This window comes from Anoplolepis gracilipes, unplaced genomic scaffold, assembly GCF_047496725.1.
Source record: "Anoplolepis gracilipes unplaced genomic scaffold, ASM4749672v1 Contig18, whole genome shotgun sequence".
Classification (NCBI taxonomy): Eukaryota; Metazoa; Arthropoda; class Insecta; order Hymenoptera; family Formicidae; genus Anoplolepis; species Anoplolepis gracilipes.
This window is the reverse complement of record NW_027328669.1, coordinates 1,450,677-1,471,543: the sequence shown is the minus strand read 5'-3', so window position 1 is coordinate 1,471,543 and position 20,867 is coordinate 1,450,677. Positions and strand designations below refer to the sequence as shown.

The 20,867-nt window shown below is 31.7% G+C and overlaps 1 protein-coding gene across 4 annotated transcripts in view; it reads left to right on the top strand.

The window, feature by feature from the left end:
- LOC140675700 (cytochrome P450 4C1-like) overlaps positions 1–20,867 on the top strand; it is a 147,315-nt gene that overhangs the window by 47,094 nt on the left and 79,354 nt on the right. For 3 of the 4 annotated variants that reach the window (XM_072910328.1, XM_072910326.1, XM_072910324.1), the window contains exon 4: positions 17,749–17,934. The exons of the other annotated variant lie outside the window; for it this stretch is intronic. In XM_072910328.1, the coding sequence (XP_072766429.1) occupies positions 17,749–17,934 (186 nt within the window). The remainder of the gene's footprint in view (positions 1–17,748; positions 17,935–20,867) is intronic. 4 annotated transcript variants of the gene reach the window in all.

The following is a 20,867-nucleotide window of genomic DNA, read 5'->3' as shown; positions in this document are numbered from 1 at the left end:
TATAAAAAATATAAATGTTGTTTCTTTGTATTGATTTGACTAAACATGTTATTTCCCTGTATACACATTTTTTCACAGCTTTTTTTTTAATTTAAGCAAAATCTTTTACTTTATGATAAAATAATCTAAACCTACTTTATCAAAGCTATAACATCACACTATTACTTCAAAAAAAGAAAAATAAATTTAATATGTTCTTTCGTTGGACCTTTTATACAGAATGTTAATTTAAAAAATTTCAACTTCGTTTATTCTGTGACAGACTAGTTTTGTAAAAAAGAATGCCAAAAGAGGTCAATTCTGTTTTTAAAAGAGACATATGAATTTGATAAATTTAACGATGTCGCTTCATCTTTTTCGTCGAAGTAGTTATTCTATCAAAATTCTTAAATGATTAATGACAATTATTTTAAAAAACTTTTAGCCTTTTCAACCATATTCTTTTCCTTACATCTAAAATTTTTGTTAATTTATTTTCTGGGAATTTTTTTGGTCGCTGAATCCGAATCTGAGATCAAAATTTTCGATTTCAAAAAATTTTCAAAAATTATTTTTTTATGTATTCAGGTCTGTCATATCGAGGCCGTGAACTCGGCGTTTACCTCTAATTGATAACCCTTCGCCCCGACACATAGCCGCCGGAGAAGGGCCGGATGGGATAGGAGACGCTTCCCCCCCCCCCCCCGTTAATCCCACCGGCCTCTAGCACCCCAAATCCCCGGCGGCAAGAGACAAAAGGAGGGGTCGGAGAGGCGCGGTATCAATTGCCGCACAGGCCCTTCCGACTCCTCTCTCAAGAGAGAGCGAGGGGAAGGGACACGGGCGAGAAACCCGTGCTCTTCTCTGACGCTCCCCCGCCTCCGCAATTAGTGGAAAAGTGCGACAGAACGCAGGGGGCAACAATGTCCCCCCATAGTTGGCCAGTAGGAAGAGAGCCCTTCCAGGGCTTGGGCGAGGGGAGGTGCGGGATAGTGCCGCTGGCGAGGCCTGCCCTCCTCTTAAATCGCCAGGTTAGAACACCCATAGGGGTTTTAGTGGGTATGCCCGTTAAATAGGGAGTGTCCCACATACTCCCGGAGGAGTTCCCGATCCTCCGGGGGATGCGTAATGCATTTCCCCTACGTAAAAAAAAAAATATAAAAAAAAGGTCTATTATATTGGTTCCGTCCTCTTGAATTTTAAAATTATAAATTTTTCGTCTCAGATTCGCAATTTAAATAATCCCGAAAATAATATTTAGAAAATAAGATTTAAAACAATGAGAAAACTCAGAAAACTCTTAAAAAACGAGTAACTTGTAAAAAAATTATACTATTTTTGAAAATTCTTGCCCGCCATCTTGAATTTTCAAAATTATTAAAATAAATTTTTAACTTTTTTATTAAAATAAATTTATAACCTCAAATCCAGCGATTTAAATAATCTCTAGAAGATAAAATTTAAAACATTAAGAAAATTTTCGAAATTTTACTTTCGCCACATTAGATATTATATTAAATTTTTTAAATTTTAAATTTTTTCCTCTAGATTCAAATTCTACAATCTCCCTCCCCCCTTCCTCTCTCTTTTTCTACATGTGTACAACGTTTCAAAATTTCCAGATGCAAGAGGTTCTCTTGATAGTAACCACTCGATTACTTCTGTTCTAATTTAACTATTTTTGTAAAAATAATTATTTAACTACTGTTAAACTTATAATATAATACATAATTGGGAGACAGGGGCACATTCAAAAGATTGTTTTATTTAAAAGCCTAAGAGAAATGGACTTTTAACTTGGCATAAACAAACAAAAAATTAAGTATATTTAAGTAAATTAAACTTTATTTCTATGCATTTGAAATCTTAATAGTAAGTCATAAAAACTTAAAAAAATTTATGTTTTAAAAAAAGTCATGTTTTAAAAAAAGTTTTTTAAAACAAAAAATACGATGTGGTTGAAAAATGACGATAAGATGGTTAAATCGGTTATGAGATCTACCCTACAAGACAATTTTCGTCAATGTTTAGGTTTAAAAACTCATTTCGGGCCCGATAAGACCTCGATTAATTTTTCAAAATGTAAATGTTGCTAATCACAAATTGTTGTTTGAGTATGAGTCCTCGGGTTTTCGAAAAGCAGAATCAGCATTTGGACCAAAGACCTATTTTGGGCAAAGGCATTTAACTTTGGGAACTGCCAGCTTTGACTTTATCCGATGTATACCACAGGGAGGTTACATATTCGAATTTAGTATATCATGTAGTCCTGAAAATGATTAATGTTTTTTCCAACTAATTGCTTAATTAATCAGGGATTCAAAGGTCACACAGTTGATTTGTTGACAATACTGAACACGATGCTTACATTACGTCCAGACTCGAGAAAGGATAAGTCAGTGGAAGGACGCTACTTACCTGTGTCGAAACGCGCTTCTTATCTTAAACGCTTTCGACTCGAACGAACTATACAGAGGCCTTACCTGTCAAAGATCTCGGTCCCTTTTACTAGGCTAGTAGGCCGTTCGTCTGGTGGTCCCTTTTCGGTAAGGGAATTTAATCCCTGTTACACAGGACCTTGTGCGATTTCAAATTAGGGAAGCAAGAGTAAGATTAATTAATTAAATTAATTATTAAAATTAAACATTATAATTTATTATAAAGAAATTAAGAAAATAAAGAAGAATAAACATACAAAATTTAACATTATTATCCACAGTAACATAAAGAGAAATACGAATACATATATTTGTAAATGCTACTAATATGTAGGCGGTTGTATTTGTAATTATTATCGCGGATGTTACATAAATTCGAAGGTCATTAATCAGAAACAGGAGGAATTCTAATGTTAAATCTAAGGTTCTGACTGGTCATTACAATGTATAATTATGTTATGTCCAGACTCGGGAAGGATGAGTTAGAAGGAAGGGCGTAACAGCCAGCTCTCGAAACCGTACGGATTAGGATGTAGGTTTCGAGTCAAACGAATTATCAGGTCCAAAAACAAATCAACGATAATGAATATCGCTATTACTTGTTATTTCGAACATTCGTCGAAAGATCCTTTTTGGTAAAGGAAAGTAATCCTTATTACGCGGGATAGGCCCAAGTGCGATCTTTTAACCGATAGAGGAGTTAGAAGTCATGGAGAGAATTGAGTTTTAATATTATATAAATTTATTCATTGTTTGAAAGTATATTACAGCAAATTATTGCTAAGTTTGGTTATAAATATGTGTATACATATGTATGTAATTAAATTACAATCGTTCTCTAATTTATGTTCGCGTGAGTACGTGTGTTTGTGTGCGTCTGTGTGTGTGTAGGCGAAGGAGACATTGAAGATTCCTAGTAATCTTAAGGATATGCAGGAAGATGAAAGTCTTCGAAGACTTCCGTGATGATATTCCAAAGGTCGTCTGAGGATATGGACGTCAATGATGGAAAACGTAGAAGTGATGGAGGTTGCAAGGGAGAAGGTCTTTGACAGGGAATTTTGCGTGTTCGAGGGCGCAAGGGTTATGATTTATTTGCCCTTCTTGATTGTTTGATAAGTCGCGGGGACCGACGCCTGAGTAGTACTGACTTGTTCCAACGGTTTAAGTATTTCCGCCTTTTAAGGCGTAACGACCGGCGAATTAAAGATTTAGACACTATGCAAATTTAAATAGAAGAAATAATAAGTAAATGAAAGAAAGATAGGGGAGAAAAAGAAACGGAAAAAGCAACAAGAGGAAGAGTAAATAAAATGGATGTGGACTTACTATTGAGAGATCAGAGTTCAAACGAAATGGCGTTGGTTTCGTCTGCGATCCTGCAAAATCCTCCGTGGTCGAATTGCACCGTCGGAGTGTTGTCGTTGATTCGTCAGTTTTGGTGGTTCACCGATAAACTTTTACTGTTCACTTTCACAGAATGACAGGTTAAAATAGACTGATGAATTTCGAAAAAGAGCTTGTGTTATTTTCTTCCAAAAACTCTTCTTTTATATGGTTTTTGGAGCAAGATTATCGCTTATGTGATTCTGAGTCATATTATTTGAGTAGGAGTCATTTGACCACGTTGCATTTGACGACGTTGTATTTGACTCTCTGATTCTCTATTTTTGTTTTTAAGCTGGAAAGGACAGAAAAGACAGAGTTCTTTCAGGATCTGCATTAGAATTTGGCAGTGACCTTACTGCAAAATAATTCTAAATTTGGATATTTATGATTATTAATGAATTGACGTTTCAAAGTTTCCTTCCACACTTTATCAAAATTCAATTTTAAAAGATTTTGTTTTTCTTTTACAGTTAAACCAGAATACAAATCAAACCATTCTTTCTTTAAACCGTCTTCATCAAAACTGCTAAGTGTTTTCGTAATGAAAGAAACATCAATATTAGACAATAATAGAGAATGAAAGAAACATCAATATTTGACAATAATAGAGAAACATTGAAAAATGTTTTTCTATTATTGTCAAATAAAGCTCTATTTGATTGAAAAACTTGTAATTTATATAAAACTACGTTATTAACAGGTAATCTCTTTTTAATTTTTTCAGCAGCAGTGATATAAAACTGACAATTTTGTCCAATAGTTATAACAACATTTGCATGTCTTTTATCATTTACTAACTTTGAAAGATATTCTTCACATTCTGATCCCAAAGTAATATCATCAAGAGATTTGTGATTATTTTTCTCACAAAATGAAATGTTTGTAAGCACATGTTTTAATAATTCTGGTTTTAAAAAGTTTTGATAGATTTGTGTAAGAAAATTAACGGATTTAGATTGTAATAAATAAATTCTTGTTTCATGTGCTTGAAAAAAAGCAATTAAAGAAATTTAAAATATATTTTAAAAATAAATTGTAGTGTATTGTCTGATAATTAATACTCAAGTTTTAAGTATAATATATATTTAAGAATCTATATAATTGAGAATACAAATATTCAATATAGAGGCAGCCCGCCTCTTTGTACCAGTTATATTAATATAATAGAGCTTAAAGAATAATAAAAAGATTAACGCATTTTATATCGCGTATAAGAAGGTGCACTTTAGTCGTACTGTAGCGCCGCCTGGATGTTAGAGAATTTCTCTTAGATACTACAGTCTCCGCTACTTACACAAAATTAATACATAAACAAAAATTACGAACACTTATAAACCATGAACTTACATAAAATTTGTTAATTATAAATTCATACGAATTATAGGTTTAATTACTCGAGTACTGCGACGTAATGGTATTACATTCTCTTCTTTAATATCCTCAATACCAATATTAGACTTAAGCTGCTCTCCCAAAGCAGATTCCCCCATTACACTTGCATCTATTCCAATGCTTTGTCTTCGATTATTAATCTCTTGATTCTTTATATTACTACTATCTGGTAAGTCTAATTCCATGTTTTCTGATGCCTTGTTGTCAGGCCATAATTGCTTTGTATGCCGTTTGACGATATTATTTCCCGTTTTGACAGTGTATGTGACTGGAGATAAACGACTGATAATAGTTCCGGAAATATATTTATCTCTTGCTCCATAATGCGCACTAAAACTGGCGCATTTTCCTCAAATTGAATATTGCGTGAACCCCTATAATTATTTAAGTTCGACTGCAGTTTTTTTAAATAAAATTGTTTTGCGCGGAACGATGGAGTTAGCCGATTTAGTGCTGTAAAGATTTTCCGATATGTAATTCCGCCGGGGATACATTCGTTGTGCAATGAGGAGTGCTATTATAATTTAATAGAAATTTGTTTATATTCAAACTTAAGTCTGACCCTGGTTTACATTTTTTAAGAAGTTTTTAAAAGTTCTTACTGAGTTCTCCGTAGCTCCATTTGTAGCCGGGTAATACGGGGGTGTTCTAATATGTGTTACGCCATTTGTTTTCAAAAATGTTTCCATTTTGTCTGAACATAAAGATGTACCATTATCGGTAACTATTGGAAAAGGAATTCTCCATGTATTAAAGTATTATCGTAATACCTTGATGATTTCTGCTGAAGTGATCTTTTTCATTTCGTTTACATACATATAGCCATTTTGAATACGCATCGCATATTACAATAAACATAGTATTATTCAGAGGTCCCGCAAAGTCTACGTGTATTCTATATCCTGGACCATCTAGCCATGGTCAAGGATGTAATATTGATTTAGGGGGAATTATTGAGGCACTCTACAATTTTTTACTACGTTTTCAATGTCAGAATCTATTTGCGGCCAATACACATAGGATCTTGCAATATTTTTCATTTTAACGACTCCTAAATGTGTATTGTGTAGCTCTTGTAATATTAGCTTCTTTACCAATTGCGGAATAATTATTCGGTGTCCCCATATAAGACATCCTTGTTCTATTGTCAATTCTAGTCTCTTTCTAAGATAGATTCGCAATTCTTCCGGTACTTTGGATTCCTTATTTGACCATTTATCTAAATATACCCTTAAAAATACTTCTCTTAAAATTTTATCCTCTTTAACATGTTTAGCTAAGTTTATCTCTGCTAAAGATTTAATATCAGTAAAAATTGCATTAATATATAAATTATCACTAGCCTTATTATTAATTGCATCCTTACTTTTAATTGGTAGTCTAGATAAAACGTCAACGTTGCTTATTTCTATTCCTTTAATATGCTCTAATTTATAATTATATCCGGCTAAAAATACCGCATATCTCTGTAGTCTTTGAGCTGACATAACTGGCAATCCCTTTTTTTCATTAAAAATTAAACTCAATGCCTTATTATCTGTTCGGAGCTAAATTGACGTCCATAAACATATTGGTGAAAATATTTAACGGCAAATACAATTGTTAAGGCTTCTCTGTCGATTTGCGAATAATTTGATTCTGCTGTCGACAGTGACCTTGACGCAAACCCTATAGGTCTTTCTTCTCCATTTGGAAAACAGTGTGACAAAATACCAGAAATGCCTACGGGACTAGCATCACATGTCAAGATTAAAGGATCTTCCGGATTATAATGAACTAAAATTTTATCGGATATTATATCTTTAATTTTATTGAATGATCGCATTTATTCAGTTCCCCATTTCCATTTACTTTCTTTAGTTAATAACCTATATAGAGGACTAGCAATGATTGCCATATTAGGGACAAATTTCGCATAATAAGTGACCATGCTCAAATTCTGTTACATTTGTAGGTGGGGATATATTTTTTAAAGCTATAATTCGATTTTCCGGAATTCTAAGGCCATTCTTAGATAATTCATATCCTAAAAACTGGATTTTATCTTTAAAAAATTCACATTTTTCTGTTTTCACTGTTGGTCCTGCCGTTTTTAATTTTTCTAATATTTTTTCAAGTCGAATTAATAATTCTTCATTATCTTTACCTGTAATCAGGATATCATCAAAAAAAGAAAATGTTCCTTCTAAGTGGATTAATAAATTATGTATAACTCTTGAGAATATACTCAGACACGATGAGATACCATACGGCAATCTGTTCATTACAAATAACCCTAAATGAGTCGAAATGGTTGTTAATTTTTTAGATTCTTCATCAAACTGAAGCTGTAAATACGCTTGTGATAAATCCAATTTACAAAATTTTGTTCCACCTTTAAAGGTGCTAACAGATCATTTATTCTTGGAATCGGAAATTTATCTGTTATTAAGTAAGGATTGATAGTTACTTTGTAACCCCACATAACCGAATTGTTCCATTTTGTTTAACTATGGGTATTATCGGTGTAGCCCATTCGGATGAATCTACTGGTGTAATTAAATTTTCCTCTTTCATCCTAAGTAATTCCTGAGTTACTTTTTCTTTAATAGTAAATGGTAATGGTCTCGGCTTATAAAATATTGGCTTAGTATTTTCTTCTAAATATAATTTAAATTTTTCATCTTCATAATAGCCCAATTCATTTGTAAAGACTTCCTTATATTTTGAAATAATATTTTCAATCGAGTCTATTCGAATATTATTAATTTTACTTTGAGCTTTATTCATTTCAAGACTAGTTATCCACTCTCTACCCATTAGTGGTCCTCCATTTTGAAAAATGTAAAGATTTAATTTCTTTGTATTTCCTTTATATGTTACTTGGACTTGTATATATCCTAACGAGTTAATATCACTTCCTACATAGTCAGTAAATGTCCTGTCAGTTGATTGCACTTCTATATTATCTAATGAATAACGCTTAGTATCTAATTTAGAAATTACTGATATCGGAGAATCTGAATCTTTTTGAAAAATTATAGGTATATTATTAACCTGTAATTTAATTTCATATGGCTTAACATAATTAAAATGAGAAGAAAAGAAAGCATTTAATGTTTCAATGTTTAATTCTTGAAATTCTGATTCTTCGATATTATTTATTGACTTATCTCTCTTTTTAGTCTCTTTTGCTTTTGTATCGTTCTTCTTTATTCTGTAGACTGGCGAGATGTGTCCCATTTTTCCACAGTTGTTGCACGTTTCATCTTTGAAGTAACAGTCCTTCTTGGAATGATTCTTCTTCCCACAGCGGCTGCATTTGGCCTTCGCTGAACTTCCTTTTGTCTCCTGGTCTTTAGATTTAGAAAATTTCTTCTTATTATACTTATTCGCAGCGTAATTTATGGCTGACTCTGTTTTTTCCAATTGTGTAACTTCATTTGCTGCCATTTTCATAGACAGAGCAATTTCGATACATGTTTTATACGTAAGGTCATCTTTTGTTAACAGTCTTTCTCTGATTTTTCTGTCTTTGATGCTCCACAATAATTGATCACATAAAGCGTCTTCAAGATCTGTAAATTGACAATGTTGTGAAAGACGTTTTAATTCCGCTACGTACTGTGAGATAGATTCTATTGGTGACTGCTTCCTATCCTTGAATTTAAATCTTTCTGTCCTTTTATTTGGTGTTGGATTCATATAATTATGCAACATATTCTTGAGTTCTTCGTACTTTTTTGTCTTAGGTTCCATGGGTGCGCACAGGTTTCTCATTAAGGTATATGCCTCATTTCTCAGTAAAGTTATAAAAAGTAATAATTGTTTACTTTCTTCAATATTATTTAAGGTTACGTACGCCTCAAATCTTTGAAGTCAAGTTTACAGATTGTCTGTCTTTATGTTGAATTCGGACATATGTCCTATTTGGCTTATTTGTACTTGATCCTTTTGTTTCGCCATGTTTTTTCTTTATGTTTTTAATTCCCCTTGGAATACAGGAATACTTTTATCCTTGTCGCCAATTTGTAGTGTATTGTCTGATAATTAATACTCAAGTTTTAAGTATAATATATATTTAAGAATCTATATAATTGAGAATACAAATATTCAATACAGAGGCAGCCCGCCTCTTTGTACCAGTTATATTAATATAATAGAGCTTAAAGAATAATAAAAAGATTAACGCATTTTATATCGCACTCTAGGCGTACTGTAGCGCCTGGATGCTAGGGAATTTCTCTTAGATACTACATAAATAATATACTTTTACATCGACATTTTCTATTAGTGATAGTAAATATTTTCCAGACTCCTTTTTTTCGCTCACGACAATTTCGTTAAAAAAATATTTTATTAAATCCCATGACTCTAAAAGTGTCTGTCAATACATGAATAACGCGAAAGCCGAGTATCGCATAACTTCAAAATTTTGCGATTTGTGTCTTGAAAACATTCACAAAATTTATTAAAAACAGCTACACGTTTTAGAATGCTATCAATGTAAATTGCAATTTTTCTTAAAAATTCTTTGCAATAATCAGGTATTTCAGCGCATGCAGCATGCGCAGCCAACACCCAGGAATGGCAATGACATGAAAATGTTAATAAATTTTTGCATTTTGATTCAAGCTTCTTTTTAAAAGATAAATATTTTCCTATTATGACAGATGCATTGTCGCATGACAGAGAAATAATATTGAAAAATGGAATCTGAAGTTTAGTCATTTCAAATTCAAATGCATTGAATAATTTTTCTACACTACAATCTTTTGCATCAATATTAATAAATTTAACCAATTTTGATCAAACATCTAAAGGTTCGGAATCAAGGTATCGAATGAGCAACGTCATTCATTTTTAGGAGTGTCTCGTCTGGCCACGTTAATATTGATCACGTTGCGATTGATCTCGATTTCAATTGACAATAGGATTGTAGTTTCGAATGTGCAATTATACGGTTCTACATGGGTTTGCGACTTTTTGCGCGAAGCAAAGTCAAATCCATATTGTCCCGTGTTTCGGACGCATAACAAGGTCTATAATTATACAGTTCCACATAGGTTTGCGACTTTGCGCACGAAGTAAGGCTCAACCCATATCGCCCTATGCTTTGGACGTGTAATAAGGTTTATAATTATACGGTTCCACATGGGTTTGCTACTTTTCACGCAAAGCAAGGTCTAACCCTAAAGTCTAATATTGCCTCGTGCTTCGAATGTGTAAGCGAGGTCTCTAATTATATTCTGCTTACGCTTTAGATTATTCACATGTCATTCCAGAAAATTTTATTTTGTATTAATCGGGACCGTGGCTAATGGGGACGGTGGTCAATCGGGACGTGGTCAATCGCAACATGGTCAATTGGGACTGTGGTAAATATTAACGTGATCAAACGAGTGCCACTTTCCATTTTTTATTGGTTATATCTGATGTTTTATCAATAAAGATCATAAATTTCGTATTTTAAAGATTACTAACAACACTATCTCAACCGAGCACAAAACATTTGAAATTATATTTTTATATTTTGCTCGGCCCATGTTTATGTTTTTCAATACATTAGGATGTTTTCCTATGTTTTAAAAGAAACTGAAAATCTCTTGTGCTGATAAGGAATATTTTTCTCGGTAATCAGTGCGGCATAACAAATTTCTGCAAATTTTCGCTCATCAAACGTTAAAAGTGATTCATCAGTTTGCGTATGCAAATCTTTGTTCGATTTTTCGCTGCCACTTTTTCTAGATCTTTTTTTGTGCAGTTTGGATTCTACGTGTTGATATATATATATGTAATAGATTGGCAACAATAGTTTGATCACAAATTATGCAATAATATGAGCTGACGTTATCTGGTTCTTCGCGTAATCATAATTTAAAATCATCTATATCAAGTCATTGTTGCCTAAGTCCTCTTTTTATGCTTTTTTTGCGCATTAGCACTATTAGTGCATACATTTTCTTCCATATTCTTTTTATGACACGCAGAATCTGCATGCCTGGAAACATGCGATGAGCAAGAATAATTTTTTTGCATATATTGCAATAGAAAAGAGTGTCATCCGATGATACTTGACGTATCCAAGGTAGCAATTATCGCTAAGCCAAACTATTTTTGCTTGCATCTCTTCTTCATCTCATCATATATTTCCATATTGAGCAAAATATAAGGAAAAAAGGTAATACTGAAGGAGAATGGTCCTCCTCATCGATTTCGTTGATTTTTTTTTCCTGCTAGATTTCGATGCGTAGAACAACTTTTTTCTCTGCCGAAATCGTCGCTCTGCAACAGAACTCGAGTTATAAAATGATAAAAATTGACACTTTCGGGGTTAAGGTAATTATGAAGCAGAGGAGCTTCCTCACCGATTTTGTTGAAAGTTAACAATTTTGTCTATTTTGATGCGTAAAATACGAATCTAAAAGTTAAAATTGTCGCTCTCAATTAGGAAAAAAGTTATTAAGTACTAAAGTTAACAGTTACAGGGTTAGAATATCTGTCATATCGACATGATATAGACATATTTGAGCATGCGCAGATGTCTCGGAGATTGAAACAAAATTAATATTTAACTTTCTATTTATAGACTTTTCAATATACTTATTCTCAATATAATTATTCTCTGCTTTAAAAAAGCATAAACTATATAATAATTTATATTTTTTTTTAAAGCAGAGAATAGTTGGTATATTGAACATGCAAAACAAATTTGAATTATTTATGTTATCTTGTAATTAATTTTGTTTCAACCTCCGAGACATCTGCGCATGCTCAAATGTGTCTATATCATGTCGATATGACAGATATTCTAATCCTGTAACTGTCAACTTTAGTACTTAATAACTTTTTTCCTAATTGAGAGCGAAAATTTTAACTTTTAGATTCGTATTTTACGCACCAAATAGACAAAATTGTTAAGTTTTAAGAAAATCGGTCAGGAATCCCCTCTCCTTCATAATTACCATAAATCCCGAAAGTGTCAATTTTTATCATTTTATAACTCAAGTTCTTTATAAATCAAGTTCTGTTGCAGAGCGACGATTTCGGCAGAGGAAAAAGTTGTTCTACGCATTGAAATCTAGCAGGAAAAAAAATCAACGAAATCGGTGAGGAGGACCACTCTCCTTCAGTATTACCGGAAAAAAATATAATAAGAAAAGAGGAAACATTTAAGATTGACAGAAATCGCCAAAAAGATCGCAAAATAAATTAAAAAACATCAAGAAAAATAAAAGATAGAAATAAATGAACATAATAGAAAAAAAGAAGAAGAATAAAGTAAAGAATTAGATGAATAAAAGTATAAATTAGAAAAATTGAAAATTTCGGTACCTTGTGTTTCGCGAGAAGAGCTTCGTGATATACGACGTCGATATCAAGTACGTAAAAGACAAGCGTTAAATAAAACAACATCTTGAAAAACAAATGCGAATTGCTCGCGCAGGATCGTACCGTCATGCATAATAAAATGCATGCAGTTCATTGTATACAATAATTATTATAGTTATATTTTTATCACGTTTTGGTTCTGCTAATTTCAGTAATTAGTGGTAGCTGTCAAAATAGTTAAGCTGTATTTTTGGAAATATTTTTTCCGAAAATATGTACTATTTTGAATGTTATATTAAGTAAAATAAAAAAATGCTTTTTTTCGTTGTTTTTTCCTACGTTCTTTTTCTATTCTGTTTTATATGTTCTCTATATTTTTTATATTTAATATCTATCCCTTTATCTATTTTATCTGTTGTCTATCCTTTTTACTATCCTATCCTCTGTTCTATCTATAGTCTTTGGAAATGTAAAAAAATGATTTTCTTTAATATTATATTAAAATTATTATATATAATAATATATATAATTTTATAACATTTAACATAATAATATAAAAGGAAACATTTTTTACATTTCTTCTTGATGGAAGAAACTACCACCTTCTCACGGTTTCCGTTAAGCAACATTTACGTTGTTTATTTAATAAATTGATAGAGTATTACTTAATTAATTGATAGATATTAGAATTAGATATAAAAATTTATCAAAATATTATTCATTTGAATGTTACTAGTACAAATGATTTTTTGAGAAAAAACGTACGCGGCCAAGAATGGATTTTTATAATTTTTCTATTCTTTGTCTCATTAGTAATTATTTTGCATTTTTTACGAGGGTAGTTCGAAAAGTTCTCGGCCTAGCACATAGATGATGCCAGGAGTATCAAATGGTTATAATTTTTCACAAGTTTGATCTTTCAGAGGGCCTACTGTAAAGTTTCAGACAGATGCATTCAGTAGTTTTTGTTACGATCGAGTAAAGCAAGCAAGTTGTGATAATTCTCGAAAAATGGACAAAGTCGAATGTCGTGTAGTGATAAAATATTTTGTTATAAAAGATTTATCGCCAACAAAAATATAAAACGAACTAGATTCTACTTTGGGAGACTCTTCGCCGTCGTTTTCAACAGTGAAGAAATGGGCTACTGAATTTAAACGTGGTCGTCCGTCAATTTATAACGATGAACGTTCAGATCACCTAAAAACCTCTACGACTGAGGAAATCATAGCAGAAATCTGTGCAATGCTGTGTTAAATGATCGAAGAGTAAAAGTGCGTGAGCTTGCTAACATTGCGAAGATCTCAATAGATCGTGTTAATAACATCTAACACGAACATTTACATATGAAAAAGCTTTCGGCGCGATGGGTGTCGCGTTTGTTAACAGTCGATCAAAAATGCATTTGAATGAACGTTTCTCAGGAGTGCTTGGACATGTTGTTAAACGCAATTCAACCGAGTTTCTGCGACGATTCGACACAACAGATGAAACATGAGTTCATCACTATACGGCAGAGGCGAAACAATAGTCCAAGCAATGCATGGAACCAGGTGGAAGTGTTCCAAAAAAAGCAAAACCAGTTTCGTCAGCCGGAAAGGTGATGGCGACTGTTTTTGGGATTCAAAGGGTGTGGTGCTTATAGATTATCTAGGAAAAGGAAAAACTATCAACGAAGAATATTATGCAACATTGCTGGAGCAACTGAACGATGTTATTAAGACTAAACGGCCTCATTTGGCAAAGAAAAAGTCCTTTTCCATCACGACAATGCACCCGCTCACACATCTTCGATTGCAATTGCAAAGCTCCATGAATTGCGTTTCGAATTGGTACCATACGCACCATATTTACCAGATTTAACTCTCAGTGACTTCTACTTGTTTCCAAACATAAAGAAATGGCTTGTTGGAAAGAAATTCAGTTCAAACACAAAGGTCATCACTGAGACAAACGCTTATTTTTCAGGATTAGAGGCATCATATTATTCTGAGGGTATAGAAAAATTAGAACATTGTTGGTTGAAGTGTATCGCGTTGAAAGGAAACTATGTTGAAAAATAAAAAAAAATGTGTTTTCTTTGTCAGGCCGAGAACTTTTCGAACTACCCTCGTATGTACATTTTTTATATATTTAGAATAAATTAAGAAGGTTAATTATTATTAAGAAATTTATTTTATTTATTTATTCATTTTATAGTTTGTATACGAGATCTAATAGACGAGTTAAGTCGATAAGTCGCTAACATGATTCTTCAGCTCGAGCTATAATTTGTCGTCAGCTATGTTTCTCGAGAGAGAAAGGGACAACAGATTGTATGTTTGCGTTCTTCTATTGCCCGAAGCTGGCCGAATGCCGAGCGACACACGTACATTACTCACTCTTAGTGTGTGTGTGAGAGCAGCGGCGCAAAACTAGCATCACTGCTCTTCTGTCCATTATCTTCCGTTGCCGCCTCGAGAGGCAAATCTTTTGCCTGACGAGGTGTCAAGCTTGGCAAACCCTCCGCTCTCTTTCCTCCTTGGGTGTCTAGCGGTCCCATCACCGAATCGGTGAATTGAAACGGAGAAATATCCTGGCATGCTGAGGCGGGGCCGCCTTTGTCATCTGCTGGTCTCCCCACCGTCGGCATCTTCAGAGTTGACGGCCGCGTAGGAGCCATGTTGTCGCCAGTGTCTTTGGTTAGAGAAATCCTCTCCCTCCAACCACGGAAGCTCAACTCGGGAAACTCTCCTTTACCGAGGGGCGACCAAAACCGTTAAGGTCGCGACATCTCTGAGCGAAGCCCCCGACCGGGGAAGCAAACAACTCCCTCTGACGGAGGTGCCTCTTCCTCAGAGAAACCCGGCCGGAGCTGGAGATCATTCAGCAGGCGTTCCATCCCCTGTGCAAATGATAGGACGTCCCCCAAAAGCCCGGAGAACTTCTCAGGGAACCAATCCATCAACTGAAGGAGTCTTCCCCATTCAGTCCTCATACAGGACGAAAGGTTAGTGACCTCCTCACTTCGACAGAAACGGTTGTCCAATTTTTTCCAATACGTGAATACATTCGCGGAGATACGCACAAACCTCGCAACAAGCGATCGCTAAATTACCGCAGGGGCTCGTCATCAACCCCTGTGGCCGGCCTTCATTTGATGACGACGAGAGGGAGACAGAGATCATATCCCTCCCACACCGACCCATAAAATCAAAAATCATAGATTTCCCTCTATTTTTGCGATTTTCATCGTCCCTCTTTGAATGGTGCGCTCTTAGCGACCCTTCCAGCCCGATGGCTTCAGGGCTGAGACCCCTGCTTTCAATGTGAAATAAGGTTTATCATTAAGTTAATACTCAAAATTATAATTTTCGAAAAGTTAAAAAGGTGACATTTTTTGCCATTTTCCGCATTTAGTTTGTTTCGATTTTTCACTGGCATCATTAATTAGCCACAATTAGTCAATTAATTATGAAATTGAGCATTTCCACAATTATTCAACTCTTACCTTTTAAAAGTTTTCAAACATACATTATATATGTAATTTTAATTATTAAAATATCATTTAAATTTTTCACTAAAACTAATAGACGTATGTAGTGCATAATAAGTAATAGACGTAGTAATAGTGCAATTTATGTTGAAAATGTAAGATGTACATATATAATATCATCGTATTATTATATATGAGCTTTATTATTATTTTTGAAAACAGTATAGCTATACAAAAAGTACAATGGTTAGGCGACCAAACTGGCATAATTAAGCTTTTATTCAGTTATTTGGTGATAAACGGTGATAAATAAATTATTACAGCGACAACGTTTCGAACTTTGGTTTAGGTCCTTAAAATTAGCCTAAAAATTAAGAGTTGAAAATTTGCGTAAGAATTTAACGTGATGCAGTATTACAGAATTAAATATTTATCGAGTTGTTTGTTCTAATCAATTACAATATAAAAAACGAAAGATCGTAACTGTCCATATCTATTCAGATGATGAGCAGTAATTATTCCATGGTTGTCTATTACACATCACAAACACACGTCAAAAAGCAGACTGAGATTTCTTTCAAAAACAATGACAAACAAACACACAGAGGTCGAATGTCGTTAAAAATATTTGAAGATATTGTTATAAATTAGGTTTAAATTTTCCGTGTCTATTTTTAAATTGATTGTATTGTCATAAATTTTAATGAAAAACATTTCTGCAATTTCTCTTTTTTTGATGTGCTTTTCACAGTGCAGTATTGTCGGTTTTGACCAATTAAAGTCATGCATATAATCGGTCCTATGTTTACTGACGACCGAATGATTACTCACATACTTTTTAATTTATTCATATGCTCTTTTATGCGTGTGTTTAAGTGTCTTTTAGTCTGTCCTATGTGCGTTGTGTCACAGTTGCTGCAGTCAATTTTATAAACAATCTCCGTCCTGTCAAATATGTTGTGTCTATCCTTGCCACATTTAATTAGTATAGCTATAATTCTTCTTTTATGTAATTATACGTATAAAAGATAGAGTATGTCTATATTTATACAATGTTAATTTTTGTAATCTATAGATAAAAAAATATATAATAAATTCTCTTCGCATATAAAATTAATACCCTTTCCTATACTAAAAAAAATAATCTGTACGAAGCTTTTACACATATAGCAGAAACAGTAATCTTTATAATATTTAAATTAGTAATGTTCTTTATTTGTAATTTTTAGCCAGATTTTGTGACTTATGTTCACTGCTTCACTTACCATTTACACATTAACAACGAGTTGCTAAATGTTCATAACAAGCGCGGCACTTATTGTTTCACAATGAGAAATGTGCATATCACAAACGTAGTAATAATATGAAAATAGCAATACTCCTCTAATAGCACCGCAAAAATTAATTTTTAAGGATTAAATTTTTTTTAGATTTTATATTTCTTATTAATAATTAAAACTATATTTTTTAAATTATTATATACATATAATTATATATATACTTATATTATACATATATTATATAATAAAACATTTATAATAATCACACTCTTGAGAGCAAGTGTCGCTTTCCTTAATTATGTGAGTTCGATTTCATTGCTAATGCGAAACAAATATACAACAATAATAAGTGAACATGTGTCATAAAATATGATCAAAAGTTGCAAACAAATAACAATATTATTTATAAACTATAATAATATTATAATTTAAATGTAAACTTTATTTTCTTGTCACACTTACAATGTTATATATTATCTTCTAGGTACAAAATGGCACAATCGACGGAAGATACTGACACCTACATTTCACTTTAATATTCTCCGACAATTTGTGAATATTTTTATCGAAGAAGGTGATCGTATGACGAAGTCGTTGAAAAATAAGCAAAATCATACTGTGGAAAATTTAATATCCTTCATTAGTGAACATACACTAAATGCAATATGTGGTAATTTTTTTCCAACATTTTCTTCTTTTCTATATCAGAGATATAGCAAATTTAATTAATAGTATTATGTGATCAATCTATCTTCAGTCTTCAATAATATCAAATTTGATGTTCTTTTGTTTTATACCTTTTTAACTCTGTTTTTTCTGATATTCAGTTTAGACTCTTGCTACAATTTTCCTTGATATTAAATAAATATGATCAATCATGATGAATCAAATAAATATGAATATTTGAAAAAAAAAATTTTTTATATAATTTGTACATGTATACATATATAAAGAATATTTTATTTTAATTTATATTGTCGAATATATGGAAGATCAAGGAATTTTTAGATAAAAGACAAAAGTTAGTTGATTCATCAAAAGAGGAAAAAGATAAAAATACTAGTTTGATCTTGAATGTATGTATCATACGTGGAAGTAAATCTAATTTCTTTTTATTTATATTTGGCATAAAAAGTTGTAAAGGGATAACCAAAAATTGAATAGTTTACGAGATATTTTATATTTTAATTTAGTATAATTTTATATAACTTATGAAATCTCATAAAATATTTATTTTTCTATTATTTTACTTCAAAACTTTTACGCACAGAATAATGAAAAAAATAAATTAGCATAAAGAAAACACATGTAAATTATTCATATTTTTTCTTAAAAACAATATGAAAAGCGTTTACATATTTTTTCTTAAAAAACAACTACAATCAGTGGCATAAGAGTAAGAATTATTATTTTGTTATAATTAATAAATAATCAATCAACAAATATTTTAAAAGACATAATTGTGACTAACAAACATTTTTCTATCGAATTAACATATGATAATTGAAAAAAAGATTGAACATTTTAATTAGACCGGCCAACTTTAGGCTGATATTTATTTTGTTAATAACAATTAAATTAACAACAAGATGTAATTTGATATGCCGTGATAGAGCGCACAATGCGCGTTGAATCATTCGATACTTTCCGATTGTTTGCTCACAATGATAACTTTCTTTTTCAAAAATACGCGATAACATGGCTTACATTTAACAAAAAAAAAAAAAATAATAAAAGCAGTACAAAACCACAGTATATACAATAGCGCAACTCCGGTAATTTCAGCGTGGATCAAAATGAACTGCACATGCGCGGACTTGGTGTGTAATCAATCATGAGCAAAGATCTTCTGTCTTTGTTTTTTTCTTTATTGCGCTCTCTCTCAATCTTATGAAATAACAGTTTGCGAAAAAAATATATGCTTTTATTGATTGTCAAAATATTATCTTTATATACGTAACATTTCTTTCTATTATATTTACTACTAATTTAACACTTCTTACGCATGTTTTTTATTATTATTTCTATCATTTTATGATCTATTATTTTTTCAAATATATATATATATATATATATATATATATATATATATATAGAGTGTTTCATTTTAATTGCCCCAGGCAAATATCTCGAAAAATATGGAAAATTCGAAAAAATGTTTCAGATAAAAGTTGTATGGTTTCTAGGGGGACATAAGATGGTGCCATTAGTTTGACCTTAAAGAGTCACATGAAGGTCACGTGAAGGTCATTTTGAATTTCTTAAATGGAACATCCTATATATTTTTGCATATTCTTGTAGCTTATCTCGAAAGCTTTCCAAAACACTATAATAAAATGTTTTTTCATTAAACACTTTTCGAGTTATTTATTATATCGAGACGAGTCAATTAGTTTAAAGAAAACGCATAGTTATCTTTAAGAAAAAAATCTGAATTTGCAACTAACAGTTACACATTTTTACTTTAACATAATTATGTATTTTAATTACGCCAATTAATTTATCTCATTATTCTGTGCATAAAAATATTAAGGTAAGATTGCCGAAAACTGAATATTTTACGAGATATCTTGTATTTTATGTCAAAATATTGCAACTTTAAAGCCTTATAACCCAAAAAGTGTTTAATGAAAAAACATTTTATTATAGTGTTTTGGAAAGCTTTCGAGATAAGCTACAAAAATATGCAAAAATGTATAGGGTGTTCCATTTAAGAAATTCAAAAAGACCTTCACGTGACCTTCATGTGACTCTTCAAGGTCAAACTAATGGCACCATCCTATGTTCCCTCTAGAAACCATACAACTTTTGTCTGAAACATTTTTTCAAATTTTCCATATTTTTCGAGATACACATATTTGCTTGGGGCGATTAAAATGAAACACTCGGTATATGCATAGCATGTTTACATATGTATTAATCTATTATTAATTATTTTTATTAACAATTTTTGTTTCTGGTTTATTTCAGAATTGTCTCATCGCCCAACTACTTCTTCACATAATTTTTCTTAATTTTTATTTTTCAATTATAAATTCAAGTATAAATTGTAATATTAGAGTGAGGCATCTAATAAAAAACCTAAAATATTTTTATTACTTTACTTTCGAAAATGCAAATTATTTCTATAGCGAAAATATATGTTTTAAACGGATAAATAAAAAATACAATAATAAACATTTTTTTTTTGTAGATTTTCTGAGATATCAAATTTATCAGTATTTTCTAAAATAGAATCATGAGTTTTGGTAATAAAATTAGAATTGCCAAAAAAATTTATGCATTTATTATATGTATTTATCTTTAGATATTAATCTCATGAAAATATTTTATTATTTATAGAATTATAATTAATAAGAAAAAAAATTTTATCTTAAAAAAATGTTTGTTATTGTTGTTATTATTTATTTTTTTAAAGATAATATTTTTCTTTTTACAATTTTTATGCATTCTCAAAAATAAAAAGATATTTCAGATGGGTCACCCTATATAGTATATGTTCTCTGACGTCAGATAATTCACCCTATATAACCTCTATGTAATAAATTAGAAAGAAAGAGAAAATAAAGAGAAGAAGAGTAAGTGAGATAGAAAGTCACTACC